The following is a 22265-nucleotide window of genomic DNA, read 5'->3' as shown; positions in this document are numbered from 1 at the left end:
ATTCCTTTTATTTCTTTTTATTTTTTGGTTACTGTGACAAGGATTTCCAATACTATGTTGAATAAAAGTTAGCCAATTCAAATTTTAACATGTTCAAAACTGAACTTTAGGTTTGTTGTTTTGTTTTCCTTTTCTAAGCCTGTTCTTACCTTCTGAGCAAATGACTCCACTGTCTGGGAAGTTGCTGTGGCCAAAAAAACATGATTTTTTAATTGATTCTTCCTTTTCACTCATTTCTCTTGTTAAGCATATCAACCATTTCTGAGCTTTCTTCCTCTAAAGTATATTTTAAATTTTGCCCATTTCTTTTCACTGTCACCACTTAAGTACAAACTATTATCATCTCTTGCCTGAAATACTGCTATAGTTTCCTGACTTGTTTTTCCTGCTTCTGCTTTTTCCTCCTTGAGTCCATTTTCTACCTGGCAGCCATGGTGAACTTTAAAAAAAATGTACATTGAGAAGTCAGAACCCTGCATCAAGCACTTCATTGGCACTTAGGCTATAGTAAGGAGTTTGGCTTACTGTTCTTTATATACCTACCAAGCCATTTCTCACCTCAGGACCTTTATACTTCCTTTTTGTTTTATCTAGAACTCTCTTATTCCCAGAGTTTTCTTTGGGTTTCTGTTTGCTTATTTTTGTTTGTTTGTTTTGGTCATGGCTGGCTCCTCCTCTCATTTTCCTCAGAGAAATTATTCTTGACTGTCCTTCACAGAACTTATAGTATATTATAGTTAAGACTTATGTGTATGTATTTCTTTACTCTTTTTTTGTGTGTCTTCTTACTAGCGTGTAAGCTCAGCAAGGAGGAATCTTGCCTGTAAGTGTTGATGCCAACACCTGTCTCAGTATCTGTGTGTATTTAATATTGAATAAAGGAATAATTGAATGAATTAACAAATAAATGGATCTGTCTGGAATTTGTATTGGTCAAGGAGTGAGGTTGAAATCCAACTTTATTTTTCTCTCACATCTAGCTGCTTGTCACAGCATCACTTTTTTCCATTGCTTTGGTATACCATTTTTGTAATATATTAAAGTCCTGGTGTATTTGGGTCTACTTTTGAACTGTCTCCACTACTGTTAGTATGTCTAACTATTCAACTTCTGGTATTAAATTTATTACTGTGACTTTAAAATCCACTTTAATATCTGGTAGGATGAGTTCTCTGTCAAATGATTTTTTCTGAATTTTCCAGAAATGAAATTTTCATGTTTTTATTTTTACATAAGGTACTTTTAATACTTTTTAATAGTATAAAATAGTATTGTGGACTCAACATTTGCACCACCCATGTTTTGGTCACTTGGCCATAAGAAATATTTGGGAGATGGAAGAGATCAGCCAAGATGGCAGAGTAGAAAGACCCTAAGCTCACCTCCTCTCATGAGCACACCAAAATCGTAACTATTCGCAGAACAACCATCAGTGAAAAAGACTGGAACCTACCAGAAAAGATCTTCTACTGCTAAAGACATAAAGAAGGAACCACAATGAGATGGAGTTGAATGATTATTGTCAAAGATAGAGATGTCTCCACAGAGGGAGAGATCTGACTTGGATTTTGAAGAAAGGAAGGGAGCTCACCAGATGATAAGGGGAAGAAAGAACAGAGAGACCGATGCAGAGGTGCAATACCAAGCAGCACATGTGGATAAGGAAATCATCTCCATCATTCCAGCATGGCTGGAAAATGCAAGAGAGCAGCAAGTACCTGGAAGACAAAGACCACTGTCTTCTGAATCCCCAGTACCCAAAGCAGAGCCTGGCACCCAGAGGTGCTCAGTAAATGTTTGTGGAGTGAGTGAGTGATGGAATGACAGCAACAGGGCCAGATAGAGAGTCCTGTAACCCATGCTGGACCTTGCAAAACCCAGAGGGCAAGGTGATAATTTAATCAGAAGAAAGATATAATTCAGAAATGACTTCTTAAAATATTTGTTTTTAGTTATGTGACCCAGTGGAGGTGTTAGCTAACCCTGTGGTGGTAATAATGTTGCAAAATATATGTGTATCAAATCAACACATTGTACACATTAAACTTACACAATGGTTTATGTCAATTATATCTCAATAAAGGAGGGGAAAATAAAATATTCATTTTTAAATTAAAAACGTGAGAGAACAGCAGGAATTACTAGTTTGTGTGGAATAAGAATGACATTCTTCCCATTCTTGAAATGCACAATAAAGAAAGAGGTTGGTAGCATTGCTTATTTTCTGTGAACACCATAATGTCCACTTGTCACATCCTCCTCATTTCATTTAAGTCTTCAGCTCTTGTTAGGTGCCTACATCTCTTTTTTATGACCTCTTATTTCAAGTAGGTAGAGGCAAGACTTGCCCCAGCTTTCCCATCTTTCCTCTTTGTGTCTGTGTCACATCTGAAAGTATCTTGAATTTACAGTGTCCTACTTTAAATCCTCATCAGTACTTGGCAGATATTTAGAGGAGTTAGCCAAGAAAAGGAAGCCAAGCTATCTACCTGCCCACTTTGCAGACTTGTCACAGCTTTAGTATCTTCTAGGGAACATGAACATAACCAGACTATATGAAAGATAAGGACCTAGGGAGCCCTCTGTTCTGCCTGTACTGAAAACTCATGACTGCTTCTATATGGTAAGGATTAGCTGTAGTGGTAGTAAAATGTTCAACAGAACAGCACTAACTTACTAAAAATGCTTATCAGAGTTGTTGAGGTTGGTAAGGCACTTCTCAAGTATCCTTCCTATGTAAATAAAAACTTTACATTTACCTTTGTCCCTTCCTTAAATTAGAAAGGCAAAATCAAGAAATGGAAATTTATTCTAAGCAGAATGTTTGGTTTTCAAAAAATTAGTTATGGTGGTCTTTGGTTGTTATTTAGGGGAATTATGTCACTTATTTGGTGCCACTTCAGGTATGAACAAAGACTTTGAAAGATTTTTTAACTGAAAGATTTTTTTAACTTATAATTCTTTGTAATTATTCCCTTATTGTAATTATTCCCTTATTAGTTTTCCATATTAATGAATGCCTTCTTGCTTAATCCTTGGTTTTTACTTAGTACTTTTTCTATCTATCTGGAGAACTAAATAGTTTAGATCACTTGGTACTTAAAACTTTTCTCCTTTGGTTGTTATTGTGATGTTTCTTCTTTTTTTTTTTTTTTTTTGGCCACGCCACGTGGCTTGTGGGATCTTAGTTCCCTGACCAGGGATCGAACCTGGGCCCCTGCAGTGAAAGCGCTGAGTCCTAACCACTGGACCATCAGGGAATTCCCTTATAGTGCTGTTTCTTAACTTAAACTATTGTCTTTTGAGTGTTCCTCTTCTTTTGCTATGTTTTTCTGTATAATTATGGATAATCCCTAAAGTTATGCCTTTAGGTCATATCTCCCTATATTTATTCCTCTGTGGAGAGACTCTTTTTTATGATTTTCTAAGACTCTCAAATCGATATCTTGAGCCTTTCCTTTTGTTTTAGTTTCATATTTCTGTCCATAGAACTTTCCCAGCTGGTTGTGCAAGTGTTATATCAAAATGTTAAAAACTAAGTGTATTTCTAACCCAGGTCTCCTTCCCAATTTTCATATTTTTCTTTTCAACTTTAACATTTTTTTCAGTGGTGTCACCGTTGTTTCAACCCGAATATATGCAAACTGTCAGCATGTTCACTGCTGAATCCCTGTTGCTCAGTAAATATTTTGAATGAATGAATTTGAATAATATGAATGAATTTTCTTCTTAATTAGTATTTCTTTTCCACTCTTTCCTACCTATCTAAAACTGCTCTTTCTGCAAAGTCCAGTTTAAGGTCTTGATAAAAGAGTAATCAGATGGTATACAGAGGTTGAGTGAATAAGAAATGAAAAATATCACTTGAATTTCATAACTAGGAGGTCATTTGGGAAGAGGGATTTCAATAGAGTAGGTACAGGCAAATGACAGTTTGAGGTGTGAATGAAAGGTGAAATGGACCAAGATTTAGATGTGGCTCTTCTCAAGGGGAATGGTTTGTTTTTAATAAAAACTTGGACATGTTTATATGCTAAAGGCAACTAGCAGGTAGAGGCTGAAGATCCAGGAGATAGTTAATGAAGTAAAAATTCTGAAAACCTACTGCAGGATTAGTTTTTGATAAGAGACACTTTTTTCACTGCAATTTAAAGTGCAGATACATTTTGTTTAGCTTCAGATAATTTTGTTTTTTGAGAATCAAGAAGTTAATCGAGCTCTTTCTTTAAAACTACCATTTCCTCTGTGAAATAAGTAATAAGCAAAGTCAACTGCTATATGATGATGGATAGTGAGGTGAAGTTTTTGAATAATGATGGCATTTGATGTTGCTGTTATGGAGAACCGAAGAGGGAGTTGACTTCCTTCAAAGAAATAATCTTAGGCGAGCCCAGTTTAGGTTACAGTTAGACCATAAACTACAAGGTGGTGATTTTTTTCTCCTACAGTGCTTAGTAGTGGAGGTATAGGTGTGAAGGACCTTTTAGCTGAGATGCAAGAGAGAGATAGGGTGCCTGAGACAGAAAGATAAACTGGTCAAGGGAGATGAGATAGAAGAGGTTAGTCGTATATGATGGTTCCCAACTTAGTTATCTATATGAATAGCTGAAAGAGGCTGAATTATGTGAGAGCAAATAAAGGAACCAAACAAGGGACTGGAGGTCTGGATGAAGATGAGTTTAAAATGCAAGGGGAATAAGAGTAACAATTGGGAGAATAGAAAGTAAAGGAGATCAAGTAGGAAATAAGTTTAACAATCTGTGATAAATGCTTTTTTTTTTTTTTTCCTTTGGTGTGGATGAAGACTTCTTTGTTCCAGAACTGTTAGAGGTATCATATATAAGCTGGAGATGAGAGGAGTGGTCTCCAAACTTTTATGATCCGGCTTCTCAAGCAGAAAAGGTTTTGAATATGTACCCCTATTGTATGCATATTTATTTATAAATCATATATAGGTTCTTCTGTACTATTATGCTTTATATATTATAAAACATTATATCACAGTACATTAAACTAGATCCTGGAAATGAGAGATTAAGCATATTTTAAATTTTAAAAAATAATACTAATGTTATTTTTGGTGAGGGCATTTTGATACTTCATTAGTTTTGAAAATCTTGGTTTAATAATTGGCTGTAGCGTTATCTAAAAGGCTTGTTTTAAGTTGAGTTTATTTTGGTACTTGGTTTTAAAGACTGTTGTAGTTCAGAGCTCATAAAGATACACAAATCCAGATGGAAAAAGTGCATGACAGGCTGGGCTGACTACATAATGATGCTTATCTATCAAACATGCAAAAGTTTTTGTTGAAATCCACCAAAAAAAGTTCTGCCTTTCCTAATTTCAGTTAGTTGCTCTTGAAAACTAGTACTAAGTTCCTGTTGTGCTGGATAATCTTCATTTGCACCTTCAAATCTATTCTCCACCCTTGTGCACTATGCTCTGTGCCCCAGGAAGCTGATCTCTAAGGACTGTTATCAACTGGTCTGCCTTGTTTTCTGGCTTCTGATTGGGTTCAGTCAGTTGGAGGCACTGACAGAGAGGTAGGGATATTTATTCTAACAGCTTCTTCTTTGCTGGGCTTCAGTAACTGCATCATCATACTGTGGCCCTCTTCTACAATGACAGCTTCTTGGTTCTAGTAACTATTCCCTCCCCTTTCCCTTTTGAGCCTAGAGTGATAATAATGCTCTCTAGCTAGTCCACGAGTGCTTCACCATCCCTTCCTAGTTTCCCTTAACCTTACCTGCACATTTGTAAATGGTGTCTTCGTTAAACATCACCTCCTTTTGAATATTATCTCTTTCTTGTCAGGACCCTGAGGGCTATATTGCATTTTAATATTTTTTTTAAGTAAATGGGTTTAAAAAGTGACTGAAACTCTTCATTTGGAACATTTTAAAGCACATTAGATGATTCTGTTTCCAACTTTTAAGTGGACAGATAAACTTTTTATAGGTGACACTTCTACATTGTTTTGGTAATGTAAAATCATGTAATAGCGGAAACCTTTCCAATCATCTTTTTATAGTAGAGGATCAGTCCAAATATTAACCTTAAGTAAAACTTAATATCAGTTTACTTCCACCTTAATACTTATTTTAATAATTTTAAACAAAATTGCACCTCTGAATTCTGAAACTTGGAATGCATCAACACCACAGAAAAGACCTTTTCATGCTTTCTTTGTGAGGGAAAAAAAAAAGAAAAAGAGTAACTATAAAACTCAATGAATCAACCATAATTATTGCTTAGCTTTTGCTTACAGTTAGCAATCTGTTATTTTCAAACTACTGTCAGACTGATTTCATGGAATAATTTTCCTAATAGGAAGGAAAACTTGAATTTTGGGAAGGGGGAGTTATTTTAGTGTATTATTTGATTGCTGATTATCTGACAATTCTTATCTGGAGGTGAGACTTATTTTCATCTTATTTTATTGCCTTTTATTCTCTGATGTATGAAAACTCAAGTACTAGTTAGTAACAAATGTTTAATCAGTGTTCTTTTACTGTGGACAAAATAGATGAGTAGAATTTTTCAACTTTATGTGTGTAAATTTAAAATGAAAAATAAATGGTTTGGCTTGTATCCTTCCAAATACTATATCTATATACCACAGTTTGAGGCTCTGAAGGAACAAAACAAAGTGCTTATCCTCCTGGAGCTTTCATTCTGGTGAGGATATGGATAATTACCAAATAAATAGATAATTAATGTATGATAAGTAACATGAAGAAAAAGAAACAAGAGTAAAACAATAGAGAATGACAGGGAATCCTTTACAGGTTATGGTGATCAGGGAAGTCCTCTCAAATATGGTGATACTTGAATACAGATTTGAATGAAGTGATAGTGCATAGCCATACAAATATCTGGGGGGAAAGTGCCTTACAGGAGAGAGATCAAGTGCAAAGCAGATGTTGGTGTGACTGAGAATAACAAGGAGACTTTTGTGGCCAGAACACAAAAAGGTAAGGTCAGAGTAATAGAAAATAGGGTCTGAAGAGGTAGATGAGGGCCATATCATACTAACTCTTGTAAGCCATCAGAACTTTGCATGGTATTTTAAGTATAACTGGAAGGCTTTGGAAGAGACAGAGCAGGGCAATGACATAATCTGATTGGCTTTTTAAAAGGATTACCTGGGTTGCAGCTTGAAGGATAGACTGGAGGGAGATCAGAGTAGAAGTCAGGAGACGTGTCACAAAGAGATTGAAGTAAGCTAGGTGAGAGTTTGAACATGTACACAAGCACACACTACTGGATGCCATATGTATGTTTACATATACTTGTATATAATTCCTTTTGGGGTAAAAAATATATTTTACCCCAAAACAACTTCTTTACATTCAGCAGTGTAATGTGGACATCTTTTATAGTGAGTACATACAGATTTACCTGTTGCTTTTAATGGATGATGATATTGCATGTTGTGATGTACATGACTTTATTTAACCTGTCTCCTATTGAAGGACATTTGTTTCCAGGTTGTTCTTTTTGAATGACAAACAATACTTTGTGTGTGTGTGTGTGTGTGTGTGTGTGTGTTATTGCTCACAGTTGTGGATATATGTCTATAGGGTAAATTCCTAGAAGCATGATGGGTCAAAGGATATGTGCACATTAAATCTTAATGATTATTACCAAATTGACTTCCAAGAAGGCTGTGCCAATTTTACATACCCGCTAATGTTGCATGAGAATTTTTTTTCCTTAGACCCTTTCATCTTTACATATTGATACAAGAGAAGCATCATCGTTTTCTTTGTATTTGGATTATGAATGATAAATATCAAAGCTTATAAATTCTTATTTCTGATGAGTAATAAAGGATATTAATTCCTCTTTGTTATGAGAAAATACTGTTTAAAAAAGTAGTTTATAACTTCACCATCTCTACTTATAAGACTGAAGTTAAAGGGTAAAATTTAGTTTCTGACTTGTTTACATGACAGTTTATAAGCCATATGACTTAATATTTCCCTCAACTCTCCTTATCCCCAGTGCTCTACATACCGTGTAACCTCTGACATGTCATCACATTTCAGTGTAATATTGTCCATTAATGTTCTTTTCCATTAGTATCGATGAGGAAATAATTAAAATTACAGAACTAGTTAGTTCACCAGTGTGAACACTATGCTAAAATGAACCCAGGTATACCCATTCAGTATCTGTTATTGCCAGTTTATTTTCCTTGGGCCCACGTTCCTTACTCCCAGCCAGTTAGCCACTATATAGATGTATGCTGTTGTGCTTAAAAGATCACAGCCTGAAACAGTATGGATAGATTAGCTCAAGTTCTTTAGCATTACTAGAAAACCAGTTTAAAAGTTTATGCCCTGCCTAAAGCTGAATTAGTTAAAATGTTATCTCATAATAAAGAAAACACATAATAGTGCCACAGTTCAGTAGAACCTTGCAGTCATACTATTCACGGGACCTAGATGGCCTGAGAGTAAGAATGTTACAAAGTTACTCTAACTTAGAGTAATAAACCACTGTAAATATAGTCCAAGATGGACAGGAGTTTGATTATATTTCATGTCATAAAGGTTTATGTTTCGGTGAACCTTTAGCTTATTTTTATATTACAGAAAACCTGTGCCTATAGGAAAGCAGGAAAATATGACTACAGGGTCAAATTTTAATTTACTTAGATTCTTATCCAGCATATTGAATGCTTACTTTAAGATTGACTTGATTTTACCATTGTAGAAACAACATGTACAAAGCCTTCAGAGGCTCTGGGATGTTTTGCAGAGGTAGAACAGCAGATATTTTCCCTGGTGCTTTTTACGATTAACTCATATAGATTTACAATTAACTCATAAATTCAGGATTCAGTTTTTATTCTAGACTTAAAATTTTATAAGATTAATGTTTCTTTCTTCAGTGTAAATAGTTTTAATCCAAATTCGTTAAGACAATTTATGGATAATTAAGCAAACTGCTAAGAAAATTTTTCATCCTTATCTTTAAGCATTAGACTAGTATCTTAGTGTAATAATAAATATCATAGGGTAGGGAGACATTTATGGTGAGGTTGAAGAGGAAATCTAGATTCCTAGGTTCTTTTTATAGTTTAGTCAGAAGGTTTCTAAATTTACAATTATATATTGTAATGCTTACAACTTAAAATTATATATTGTAGTGCTTCATTTGTTTATAATTACTGCAAAGTGTTTATATATCATAAATTTTCTCTCCCAAAATGTTTTTGTGTGATTGTATATTTTTCCATAGTAATGATATAGTAGTATGAAATATATGAAGAGATGTAAAGATAAGCTACATTTAATTTTGCAAACAATAAAATTTTTTCATTGAAGAGATCTTTAATTCTTAATTTTAGTGCTTCAATTTTATATTTTTTTAATGTAGGGAAGAGACTATCACTCAGACTGACTTTATGACATGAGTAAGGAAAATTAGAAATTATGTAGGGAGGATAAAAATCTGAAACATAGCTAAGCAAGGTTTAACTAAATTTTTATGTAGTTAGCAAAAAGGATTCATCTTAAGATGCTGGTTAAGGGGGTTTATTGCTTACCCAGAAGATTTGACCTGTGAATTGACTTATTCTTCTCCAAGGCACTTGAGAGAAAAGACAACGATAGCAGTTACATCTAGAGGCTATTATGGATTGGAGGATGAGAAGGGAACTGCATGTACTTCAACAAGGCGCCGGTCAACACCACGAAGTTTGGCAGGCTTGACAAGTGGAGTTTTTGAATCTGTAATGGTTCAAGTTTTGAGACAGGAAGAACAGCTGAGAGCAAAAGAAGAAAAAAGGTAAATGCTAAAAAAAAAAAAAATTGAGTTTCATGTTGTTCAAATTTTCAGGAACTACATTTCAAAGAGTAGTTGTATAACTTTTGTGTGCCCATGTCAAATTTCTGGGCCCATTTTAATAGTGTTCCAAAATGCATTCTCACCTACGTATGAGTTAGTACTGAAATATCACAATGATATTTGTTTCAAAATAGAGTTTTAAAATTTAAACCAAATTACTTTGAAGCTATACAAAAATAATTTGTATGAAAGATTTCAGGGTGCTTTCTAGATTTCTGGAAGTAGTCTTAAATGAATTATAAATTTTAAATGAGAGGAATTTTATGTAGATTCATAGAGCTTTAGAATAGAATCACAGACCTTTAAAGTTTAAAATTAGGAGAAACTCCAGAGACTGTGTAGTTCAAAATGACATATAGGTTCACTTCTGCCAGTCCTCCATTGGTATTAATTTCCTGGATAACTATGCTTACTCTGGATTCATCAGGAAAGAATGTTGTGCTCAATTAGTGTTACCTTCTAGGGTCTGGGAGCATAGAGATGGATGACACATCTGTAATTTTTTTTTAATAGCAAGAGACTAGGGCCCAGAGAGGTAAGTGATTACTGAAAAAAGACTGGTGATTTTTTTTTTTTTTTTTTTTTTTTTGCTGTACGCGGGCCTCTCACTGTTGTGGCCTCTCCCGTTGCGGAGCACAGGCTCCGGACGCGCAGGCTCAGTGGCCATGGCTCACGGGCCTAGCCGCTCCGTGACATATGGGATCTTCCCAGACCGGGGCACGAACCCGTGTCCCCTGCATCGGCAGGCGGACTCTCAACCACTGCGCCACCAGGGAAGCCCCAGACTGGTGATTTTTATACTAAATCATATCTCAAACTATGTTAGGAGTGATTGCTGACCTAATAGGGAACTACTAATGCTACTCAAAGGCAATTTATAATATATTGTTGCTCCTCTTATAGTAATAAATTTAGCTTGCTTTGATATTTGTAGGATTAAAATTCAACCTTGAGACTTTCTACCACCATACTTTTTAATAGTAGTGGTTAATTGGGAACTCACTGTGAAATACTTTTTTTTTTTCTATAGAGCCTCATAGAACTACTTATGCTATAGGAAAGAGGGTTTTATGGAAGGGGATAAGGATTAATCTGACAGTAGTATGTAATACATTGGAATAGAGAGGAATTGAAGAAAAGCAAAGCTTGTAGGAAGAAGGCTGTAGTAGTCTAGACCTCCACTACTGGTAACCAGAAATAGGGAGAAGGTCAGATTGTTCTGGGAACAATCAACAGTACTTAGTACCTTCCTTGACATAGGGGGAACAAAGGAAGAGACAAAGAGGAGTCAGGAGGTAGTTGTAATAATAGCAATAAGAAGAAAATTAAAAAGAATGGTTAACATTTATTGAGCAGGACTATTTGCCAGGTTTAGCTCTGAGCACCTTCTATGTATGTATTCAGCATTTGTCCGGAGGCACAGAGACATTAAGTAACTTGCCCAAAGCCAGGCAATTTTTGAGTGGTAAATTTAAGATTGGAACCCAGGCAGTTTGGTTATAAAGCTTGTGCTCCTAAGCAGCATGCTGTCCCTGTGACTTAAATATGATGGAATCAGCAAAGAAAATAAAAAAGCTTTGAGTCCATGGTGTGGAGAAAGATCAGTGAACTGCAGTTTTTAATAAGTTGTTTGAAGTGATGAGGGAAGCATTTAAGCAATTAAGTAGAAATGGCTAGTAAGAAACTAGAGATATGACTGAATCTTTTTCTTTTCTCCAATTTTACATATATTTATCTGTGTCCTGTGCTTAACATCAAATAAACATAGGTGAATAAGACATAGGAAAAAATCCTTCATTAAATGTCTAGTGACTATGATAATTTACTATGAATTAAACTTTCTCTTTGAGTACAGTGTTAACCTTTTCTTTTTTAATTAGAAATATTTTAAGCACGGAGCAACGAATAAATACAATTGTAATAAAGGCCTAGATGGCCACTACCCAGCAATTTTTAAACAAAATAAGCATAGTTTTAATCAAGATTTTCTGTATTTTTCTTCTGTCCTCAGGAGAAACCACTTTCCAGACTTTATCATTCCCATGTATTTTATTATTAAATTTAAAGAATTCTCTTATATATTCTGGATACAAGTCCTTTGCTAGCTATGTATATGCGTTGTGGATATTTTCTCCCAGTCTGTGGCCTGCCTTTTCATTTTCAGTGTTTTTTGAGGAAGAGAAAATTTCATGCTTTTGATGCAATTGTAAATCATTTTAAAATTCAGTTATATTTTGTTGCTAACATACAGAAATACATTTGATTTTTTTAAATTGATTTACAATGTTGTGATAGTTTCAGGTGTATACAGGTCTGTTTCTTAACATTCTTTTTTTTTAACATCTTTATTGGAGTATAATTGGTAACAATGGTGTGTTAGTTTCTGCTTTATAACAAAGTGAATCAGCTATACATATACATATATCCCCATATCTCTTGCATCTCCCTCCCTCCCACCCTCCCTATCCCACCTCTCTAAGTGGTCACAAGCACTGAGCTGATCTCCCTGTGCTATGCGGCTGCTTCCCACTAGCTAGCTGTTGTACATTTGGTAGTGTATATATGTCCATGCCACTCTTTCACTTTGTCTCAGCTTACCCTTTCCCCTCCCCATGTCCTCAAGTCCATTCTCTAGTAGGTCTGCGTCTTTATTCCCGTCCTGCCCCTAGGTTCTTCAGGACCATTTTTGTTTTTTAGATTCCATATATATGTGTTAGCATAGGGTATTTGTTTTTCTCGTTCTGACTTACTTCACTCTGTATGACAGACTCTAAGTCCATCCACCTCACTACAAATAACTCAATTTCGTTTCTTTTTTATGGCTGAGTAATATTCCATTGTATATATGTGCCACATTTTATTTATCTGTTCATTTGTCGATGGACACTTAGGTTGCTTCCATGTCCTGGCTATTGTAAATACTGCTGCAATGAACATTGTGGTACATGACTCTTTTTGAATTATGGTTTTCTTAGGGTATATGCCCAGTAGTGGGATTGCTGGGTCGTATGGTAGTTCTATTTTTAGTTTTTTAAGGAACCTCCATACTGTTTTCCATAGTGGCTGTATCAGTTTCCATTCCCACCAACAGTGCAAGAGGGTTCCCTTTTCTCCACACCCTGTCCAGCATTTATTGTTTGTAGAATTTTTGATGATGGCCATTCTGACTGGTGTGAGGTGATACCTCATTGTAGTTTTGATTTGCATTTCTCTAATGATTAATGATGTTGGGCATTCTTTCATGTGTTTGTTGGCAATCTGTATATCTTCTTTGGAGAAATGTCTATTTAGGTCTTCTGCCCATTTTTGGATTGGGTTCTTTGTTTTTTTGATACTGAGCTGCATGAGCTGCTTGTAAGTTTTGGAGATTAATCCTTTGTCAGTTGCTTCATTTGCAAATATTTTCTCCCGTTCTGAGGGTTGTCTTTTGGTCTTGTTTATGGTTTCCTTTGCTGTGCAAAAGCTTTTAAGTTTCATTAGGTCCCATTTATTTATTTTTGTTTTTATTTCCATTTCTCTAGGAGGTGGGTCAGAAAGGATCTTGCTGTGATTGATGTCATAGAGTGTTCTGCCTATGTTTTCCTCTAAGACTTTAATAGTGTCTGGCCTTACATTTAGGTCTTTAATCCATTTTGAGTTTATTTTTGTGTAGGGTGTTAGCAAGTGTTCTAATTTTATTCTTTTACATGTAGTTGCCCAGTTTTCCCAGCACCACTTATTGAAGAGGCTATTCTCCATTGTATATTCTTGCCTCCTTTATCAAAAATAAGGTGACTGGATGTGTGTGGGTTTATCTCTGGGCTTTCTATCCTGTTCCTTTGATCTATATTTCTGTTTTTGTGCCAGTACCATACTGTCTTGATTACTGTAGCTTTGTTGAATAGTCAGAAGTCAGGGAGCCTGATTCCTCCAGCTCTGTTTTTCTTTCTCAAGATTGCTTTGGCTATTCGGTGTCTTTTGTGTTTCCATACAAATTGTGCAATTTTTTGTTCTAGCTCTGTGAAAAATGCCATTGGTAGTTTGATAGGGATTGCATTTAATCTGTAGATTGCTTTGGGTAATATAGTCATTTTCACAATGTTGATTCTTCCAATCCAAGAACATGGTATATCTCTCCATTTATTTGTATCATCTTTACTTTCTTTCATCAGTGTCTTATAGTTTTCTGCATACAGGTCTTTTGCCTCCTTAGGTAGGTTTTTTCCTAGGTATTTTATTCTTTTTGTTGCAGTGGTAAATGAGAGTGTGCCCTTAATTTCACTTTTGGATTTTTCATCATTAGTGTATAGGAATGCCAGAGATTTCTGTGCATTAATTTTGTATCCTAGTACTTTACCAAATTCATTGATTAGCTCTAGTAGTTTTCTGGTAGTATCTTTAGGATTCTCTATGTATAGTATCATGTCATCTGCAGACAGTGACAGCTTTACTTCTTCTTTTCCGATTTGGATTCCTTTTATTTCTTTTTCTTCTCTGATTGCTGTAGCTAAAGCTTCCAAAACAATGTTGAATAATAGTGGTGAGAGTGGGCAGCCTTGTCTTGTTCCTGATCCTAGTAGAAATGGTTTCAGTTTTTCACCATTGAGGACTATGTTGGCTGTGGGTTTGTCATATATGACCTTTATTATGTTGAGGAAAGTTCCTTCTGTGCCTACTTGCTGGAGGGTTTTTATCATAAATGGGTGTTGAATTTTGCCCAAACCTTTTTCTGCATCTATTGAGATGATCATATGTTTTTCTTCCTCAGTTTGTTAATATGGTGTATCACATTGATTGATTTTTGCATGTTGAAGAATCCTTTATATAAATGTCAACTTTCTGTTTTCACTCAACATTATGTATCTGAGATTTAACTGTGTTGAATTATTTCATTCTAGTTTATTTCACGTGCTAGTATATAATATTACATTATCTGACTGTGTTACAGTTTATCCATTTACCTGATAAGATGCACATTTTGGATTATTTCTAGTGTTTTGTTATTATGGAATGCTGCAGTAAACATTGATGTATGTGTCTTCTTTAAGGATGGAGATACAGATAGATGTGTGTGTATATGTTTTCATTCTACTTTGTTTTTAATTTTATTTTTCTTCTTTATGTTTTGACTCACTCAACCCATTTTTCCCACTTCCCACCCTCCTCCTCTGGCAACCACCCATCTGTTCTTTTTTTTTAAGATTCCACATATAAGAGAGATCATACAGTTTTATCATTCTGTGTCTGACTTTTTTCACGTAGTGTAATGGCCTCAAGGTCCATCCACATTGTCACAAATGGCAATATTTCCTTCTATTTTGTGGCTGACTAATACTCCATTGTGTATATATACCTCATTTTCTTTATCCATTCATCCATTAGATTGTTTTTATATCTTGGCTGTTGTATATAAGGTTGCAGTAAACATGGGGGTACATATTTTCAAGTTAGTATTTTTATTTTCTTCAGATAAATGCCCGGAAGTGGAATTGCTGGATTATATTGTAGTTCTATTTTTAATTTTTTGAGGAGCTGTCATACGGTTTTCCATAGTGGCTGCACCAGTTTACATTCCCAACAGTGCTCAAGGGTTCCCTTTTCTCCACATCCTCACCAGTACTTCTTATTTTTTGTCTTTCTGATAATGGTCATTCTGAAGGTGTGAGGTGGTATCTCATTGTGGTTCTAATTTGCATTTCCCTGATGATTAGTGATGTTGAGCATCTTTTCATATACCTGTAGGCCATCTGTGTGTCTTTGGAAAAATGTATATTCAGATCTGTCCATTTTTTAATCAAATTGTTGGTTTTTTGCTATTGGATTGTATCAGTTTTTTTATATATTTTGGATTTTAGCCTCTTACCAGATACATGATTTGCAAATATTTTCTCCCATTCAGTAGGTTGCCTTTTCATTTTGTTGATGGCTTCCTTTGCTGTACAGAGCTTTTAAGTATGATGCAGTCACACGAAGTTATTTTAGCTTTTGTTGCTTTTGCTTTTGTTGTCAGATTCCAAAAATCTTTACCAAGACCTATGTCAAGGAGTTTACTGCTTATCTTTTTCTTCTAGGAGCTTTATGGTATAAGGTCTTATGTTCAAGTCTTTGATCCATTTAAGTTAATTAATTGTTGTATATATTGTAGGAGAGCCATCAAATTTCATTCTTTTGCATGTAGCTGTCCAGTTTTCCCAACACCATTTATTTGAAGAGATTGTCCTTTCCCCATTGTATATTCTTGGCTCCTTTGTCATAAATTAATTGACTGTATATGCATGGGTTTAGTTGTGGGCTCTCTGTTCCTTTCCATCGATCTGTGTGTCTGTTTTTATGCCAGTACGCTACTGTTTTGATTACTGTGGATTTGTAGCATCATTTGAAGTCAGGGAGCAGGGTCCTTCCAGCTTTCTTTGGTCTTTCACCTCCTGGGTACTTCATTCTTTTTGATTCAATTGTATATTCATTCTGCTTTTAATCTTATGGTCATGGCAGATTCTTCAACGTTTTTTGGAGTGTTGCTACACTAATATATTCTTCTTAAAGTTGTTGTGAGGAGGTTATATTGATAAAGTAGTTACCATCATTACTGATAAAGTAGTTACCATCATTATTGGTTTTGTTTTTAAAAATTAATTATTTTTTAGGTGTGTTGGGTCTTTGTTGCTGTGCACGGGCTTTCTCTAGTTGCAGCGAGTGGGGGCTGCTCTTCATTGCCATGCGGGCTTCTCATTGCGGTGGCTTCTCTTGTTGCAGAGCATAGGCTCTAGGTGCGCGGGCTTCAGTAGTTGTAGCATGTGGGCTCAGTAGTTGTGGCTCGTGGGCTTTAGAGCACAGGCTCAGTTGCTCTGTGGCACGTGGGATCTTCCCGGACTAGGGCTTGAGCCCATGTCCCCTGTGTTGGCAGGCAGATTCTTAACCACTGTGCCATCAGGGAAGCCCTCCCTCAGTCTTAAGTGCCATCATTGTCCAATATTTTAGTTCTTTCTGGTTCTTAACTGTCCAGCTGTTGCCACAGTTCAAGTTTTTATCCAAGAGTCTATCCTTTTCTCATGTTATACTTTCTTCATAAGTCATCTCATCCATTCCCATACCACCTATATACAGAAGACTCAGATATATGTCTCTTGCCCAAACTTCTCTAAGTTTGAGACCTAATTGCATATTTAACATGTCTCTGGATGTAGTATCTATCACTGACAGTATCATTGTCTCTCATCTATCAGGAAACAGGTGGCACATTCAAAATGAGAAAATTCAAGGAGGGTTTATTTCAAAAGAGATTGGATTATAGCTGAACATTAAGACATGAGGCTGTTAACCAGGGTGAGCAAGAGGGTGTAGTTACTGGTACCCATGAGAGGATTACAAACAAGAGGCTATTGAGATGATACCTTGTGTTGAAGGACACAACTCCCCCCCTTTTATTTAAGTCCATTTATAAAACTTTTATTCCACTTATATGAACTTAATACATGTGTTCTTAACAATTATGCTTGTATTGTTCATGAAAATTTAGCAAGACATTAAACAAGACAGCCATCAGCTCAGGTTATTTCCCTATTAACTATTTTTACAGCACATGCATGTTAGGTAAATACCAAAAACCTCACAGAGAGGAAGCCAAGGGAATAAAGTACTTTACCCTACTTTTCCCTACTTTCCTGTCTTTATCTGGTCCTTGCCAGGGCTCCCTCAACTAAACCTAAGGAAAGCTAGTTTATGACGTTGCCTGCTGATACAGTTAAACTACACAGTGAAGGGTAGAGAATAGATCTGCAGGCAAACAAAAGATATTTGCTATAGATATCTTCTTCAAATTGATTACATCAAAAATTAATTATGAAAGCATAATGCTTACACCTAAAATTTGATCTCACTGTAGTGCTCCCTATCTTTATGAATGGCACCAGTATCTATTAGATTATTTAAATTAGAAACCTAGGATTCATCCAGGACATCTTCCTTTCCCTTATACACAAATCAAATTCATCCCCAAATGTTGACAGTTTTATTTCCTAATCTCTCTTGAATTTGCTACCCTCTATCTTCTCTGCCTTCATCCAGTTCCTTAATCTCTCACTTAGGCTACTATAATCTTTTCTTAATTGGTGAAACAGTTGTCCTCCTTCCATTCTGTTTTTCACATTAAAGCTAGAATGAACTTTTCCAAATGCAAATTTGATCATGCCACTTACCTTTTCCCATTACTTACACCTCCCCAAAACAAAGCAAGTCAAGTACACACACGAACTTTAATGGCTTAATATAGTTTATAAGACCCTGCTTTTACCTTTTGGCCTCACCCTATCTCTCTAATCTCATCATATGCCTTTTTTCCCCACATTTCTTGCTATCCTTGCCACACCTACCTTCTTTTTCTGTCTTCAGTACCAAGAGAGCGTTAACTTTATGTGCATCCGAATTTAGAGTTTACATAAAAACACATGTAAAATGTATCAGGAATAGTGAGACTTTTTCTTTTAACCTCCGTTTTCTAAATTTTCTAAAATAAGCATGCTTTTCTTTTATAATTGAAAATATGACAAGTATTAAAATTTATAAAGTGCCCCATAACTAGTGAGATAGGCTGAGTCTTTTAAATGTCTTTTGAGCCTCTCACAAGATTTGTTTTAAGTCCTTAGAAGGAAAATGTGACATTTAGTCATCAACATGTGGTATGATACATGGGAGTGCTAAACAAAGCCTCCCTCTCTATGTACAATTAATTTATCATAATCTATCATGATAATTTTATCAATCTATCAATTCTATCGATCTAATATCCTCTCGAGAGCTAGTCAGAGACTAGCTGAGAATATAGCTACTGTAAAATTTGGTCTGGAAGGGGCTTTGAAAACATCATAAAGAAAGGTCAGATTGGAAGACAGGGAAGATTGCAAGGATCATATGATTACAGTAGTTGTGCTTAAGACCTGGGTGTAAGCTTCTCTCTTTTTTTGTTTTGTTTTTTGATTAAAACTTTTGGCATAAGAAGTGAGAAAGTAAAGTTTTCCTCCTGCTAATTAGCTTTAAACAACTTTTTATATCAGAAATTCAAGTTGGCAGCAAGCTGAATAATTCTAGTCCATAGTATAATATGGTAATACTTCAGTTAACTGATGGGCATCTGATAATTTTTAGGTGACCATCTGGACAGACATAAACCTAAGAGTAAACTATTTTAAAAAATCTTTTAAGTCCAACAGTTAGGTCTCTGATTTGTGATCTATTCCAATTAAAGGAAGGGAATCCCTACTCTATATTTTAATTTTTATACAGTAGGTAGTCTCCCTTTTTTGTACAGTATATGCCGTACAAACCATGGTTTCTTAAATCAGATTGCAAAAATCCAAAATCCTGGCATTCCTATACTACTATCTTTATTTACCTGGATGCATTGGAAACCAGTGCAAAGGAGATGGCAGATGATATGTGTTGAACAGAAAGGAATAAACATTGAGTAAGGCTTGGTAGTCTGGCTGTCTTCAGGTAAATGCTGTTAGGGCAGCAGCCTATCTTGGGGCCGATTAGTGTACAGAGGCACTGTTGATTTAGAAGACAGCAACAGTACAAGTCAAAGTTCTGGGAAAATTGAGTGAAAGGGCTGGTTAATGTGTAGTTGCTGGAGGGAACTCCCTGGCGGTCCGGTGGTTAGGACTCCACACTTCCACTGCAGGGGTTCCGGGTTCGATCCCTGATCAGGGAACTAAGATCATGCAATCTGCGTGGTGCAGCCAAAAAAAAAAAAAAAAAAAAGTGTAGTTGCTGGAATAGTCTTTAAGCTACTCATGACCACTGCATTTTGTTTATAATGGTGACATTGAGCCATTAAGGAAAGATTAAATTATATTTTATATACTTTATTTATTAAGCAGGAACATATATAATACATTTAGATAATATTTTAAAAATAAAATTGTTAAAATTGGAAGTTAGCTCTCCTTAAGTAAATTTCAGTTAATCTGGAATATGACATCATTAGGTAGCAGTTTCAATCATTAATGTCTACTCTAGCCATATTAAAAATATTGGACCTCTTCACCATTCTTTTTTTGCAAAACTATTTGGATTACTAGAAATAGTGTGCATGCTTTTGTACTCATTTCACATGTTTGTCTAAACTTACTGGTATTTTATTGATTTGGAAATCATTGGAGTTAAAGTAAAAATGTTTTCTACATTTTTGTGAATTAAAAGCTGGGCCTTCCCTGGTGGCGCAGTGGTTGAGAGTCCACCTGCCGATGCAGGGGACACGGATTCGTGCCCCGGTCCGGGAAGATCCCACAGGCCGCGGAGTGGCTAGGCCCGTGTGCCATGGCCGCTGAGCCTGCGCGTCCGGAGCCTGTGCTCCGCAATGGGAGAGGCCACAACAGTGAGAGGCCCGCATACCGAAAAAAGAAGAAAAAAAAAAAAAAGCTATGACTTATGATTAAGTGATTTATTTTCAAATTCTCTATAACACAAAATAACAATGACTTAATGAAGTAGACATTTGTCATTTGTGACCACCCAGCATTTTTGAAGAGCTGCCCAACATTTTGGTAATTTCCCATGTTGTAAGTCCTGACTTCCCAAAGCAGATGCCAGAAAATTTATATTCTCATACCCACTCATAGCTAAGGTAGAGGCCTGTGACCAGTCACGCTCTTCTCACTTGAAATTGCTTGGGACCAACATGAGGTGGCAGTCTTGGGCAGGGAAGTTAATCTTTTGGCAAAGGTGGTGGTAGGAGCTTCTAGTTGTTCTAGCTTCCTAGTATCAGAAATGCTAAGTAGTAGTGGAAGTCTAGTTTTTTCTGGAGAAGCTCTCAAAGTGTGGTTGGGATTCATATCTTCATATCTATTAAGTTTGGCTCTGTTACCCTTAACAGAGCTTAATTCCTTCTCTACTTTAGCTAGAAGAGATTCTGTTGTTGGTAGCTAAGTAAGAAGCTTGACTGAACACTTAATATGAATGGTTGGTTTTCCTAAAATATAATATTGTATATTGCTCATTTTAGAAAATGTAAATAAATGTCATGCTTTCCTTTTTCATGCTACCACTTTACATACTGTGTTGTATTGTTTTTTCAGTTAATGGATTATTTTGGATTACAACTTCTGTATATGTTTCTTACTAGATTGTAAACTCTTATTTAAGAGTGTGGTCCATGCTTTCACCTCTTTGTATTCTCACACATGGTAAGCATTCGATAAACTTTATAAAACTAGTAAAGTTAGGATACTTTAAAACATAATTTTCTTTTGTAAAGCTGTTCACTTGTTAGTGATGTTCTTACCAAGTTATACCTGACCAAAATAACCTTAGGCACAGCTTCTGTTCATATTTTACACAGTACAGGTAAACATTCTTGAAGCCAGTAAGGAACAACCTCAAAAATGAGAACTTGTCCAGGAAAAAAAAAAATTGGGGAACACTTTTTTGTTGTTCATTTGGTGATGTTTACTTTTACTTCCAGTTTTATTGAGAAATGATTGATATACATCACTGTATAAGTTTAAGATGTACAGCATGATGGTTTGACTTACATATATTGTGAAAAGATTACCACAGTAGATTTAATTATACTGACCATCTCATATAGATGTAAGAAAAAGAAAAGAGGGACTTCCCTGGTGGCTCAGTGGTTAAGAATCCACTTGCCAATGCAGGGGACACGGGTTCGATCCCCGGTCCAGGAAGATCCCACATGCCGAGAAGCAACTAAGCCTGTGCGCCACAACTACTGAGCCCGCATGCCTAGAGCCCCTGATCCACAACCAGAGAAGCCACTGCAATGAGAAGCAAACACACCACAACGAAGAGTAGCCCCTGCTCGCTGCAACTAGAGAAAGCCCGTGCGCAGCAACGGAGACCCAATGCAGCCAAAAATAAATAAATAAAATAAATTTATTTAAAAAAAATTTCTCCTTGCAATGAGAACTATTAGGATCTACTTTCTTACTTTCCTATAACCGTTTTTTTTTCCATTAGTGAATGTGGTTTTTATAACTATCCTCAGGCATTCATATAGCATTGCCCCAATACTGAAGGCTTAATTTTTCAAGCTAACATTTTAGAAACATGTAGCACTCTATCTGATTTTAGTACAGCACTTCAGAACAAATTTTTAAATTGAGAATAATTTTGAAAGCTCTTTTTTATTTGTCCTTGTGAGCAGAGTGTGGTTTTCTTCAGCATTTTGTAATACAGTGTTTTTTTTAATGTTTTAATTATATTTTAAGTGTTTGACTAAGTTTTTTTAAATTGGCAGATTATAGACGTTAACTCTAGAGCTCTTTGGCAAGCTCCCATTCTGTATATACCATACTGCTGAGGATTGGGACAGAGACTCACAGCTCTACGTCTAAAGGATTATTCTGTGTTACGCTGGCCTACACCAGACCAATCTTTGTTTCTCTTTCTCCTGCCTCTTCAGTACTCATGGT

At 35.8% G+C, this 22265-nt stretch overlaps 1 protein-coding gene and 1 non-coding gene across 4 annotated transcripts in view; one reads left to right on the top strand and one right to left on the bottom strand.

The window, feature by feature from the left end:
• BRD10 (bromodomain containing 10) overlaps positions 1 to 22265 on the top strand; it is a 104334-nt gene that overhangs the window by 20311 nt on the left and 61758 nt on the right. For 2 of the 3 annotated variants that reach the window (XM_027105840.1, XM_027105839.1), the window contains exon 2: positions 9598 to 9798. The exons of the other annotated variant lie outside the window; for it this stretch is intronic. In XM_027105840.1, coding sequence (XP_026961641.1) covers positions 9598 to 9798 — 201 coding nt within the window. The remainder of the gene's footprint in view (positions 1 to 9597; positions 9799 to 22265) is intronic. 3 annotated transcript variants of the gene reach the window in all.
• Positions 3189 to 3260, bottom strand: TRNAE-UUC (transfer RNA glutamic acid (anticodon UUC)). The gene has a single exon. It is a non-coding gene; the product is annotated as a tRNA-Glu (tRNA).

The sequence above is a fragment of the Aethalodelphis obliquidens genome, unplaced genomic scaffold (assembly GCF_003676395.1).
Source record: "Aethalodelphis obliquidens isolate GAN/ISIS:26980383/991018 unplaced genomic scaffold, ASM367639v1 scaffold7, whole genome shotgun sequence".
Classification (NCBI taxonomy): domain Eukaryota; kingdom Metazoa; phylum Chordata; class Mammalia; order Artiodactyla; family Delphinidae; genus Aethalodelphis; species Aethalodelphis obliquidens.
The sequence above is the reverse complement of the archived record's forward strand: the minus strand, read 5'-3'. Positions and strand labels throughout refer to the sequence as shown.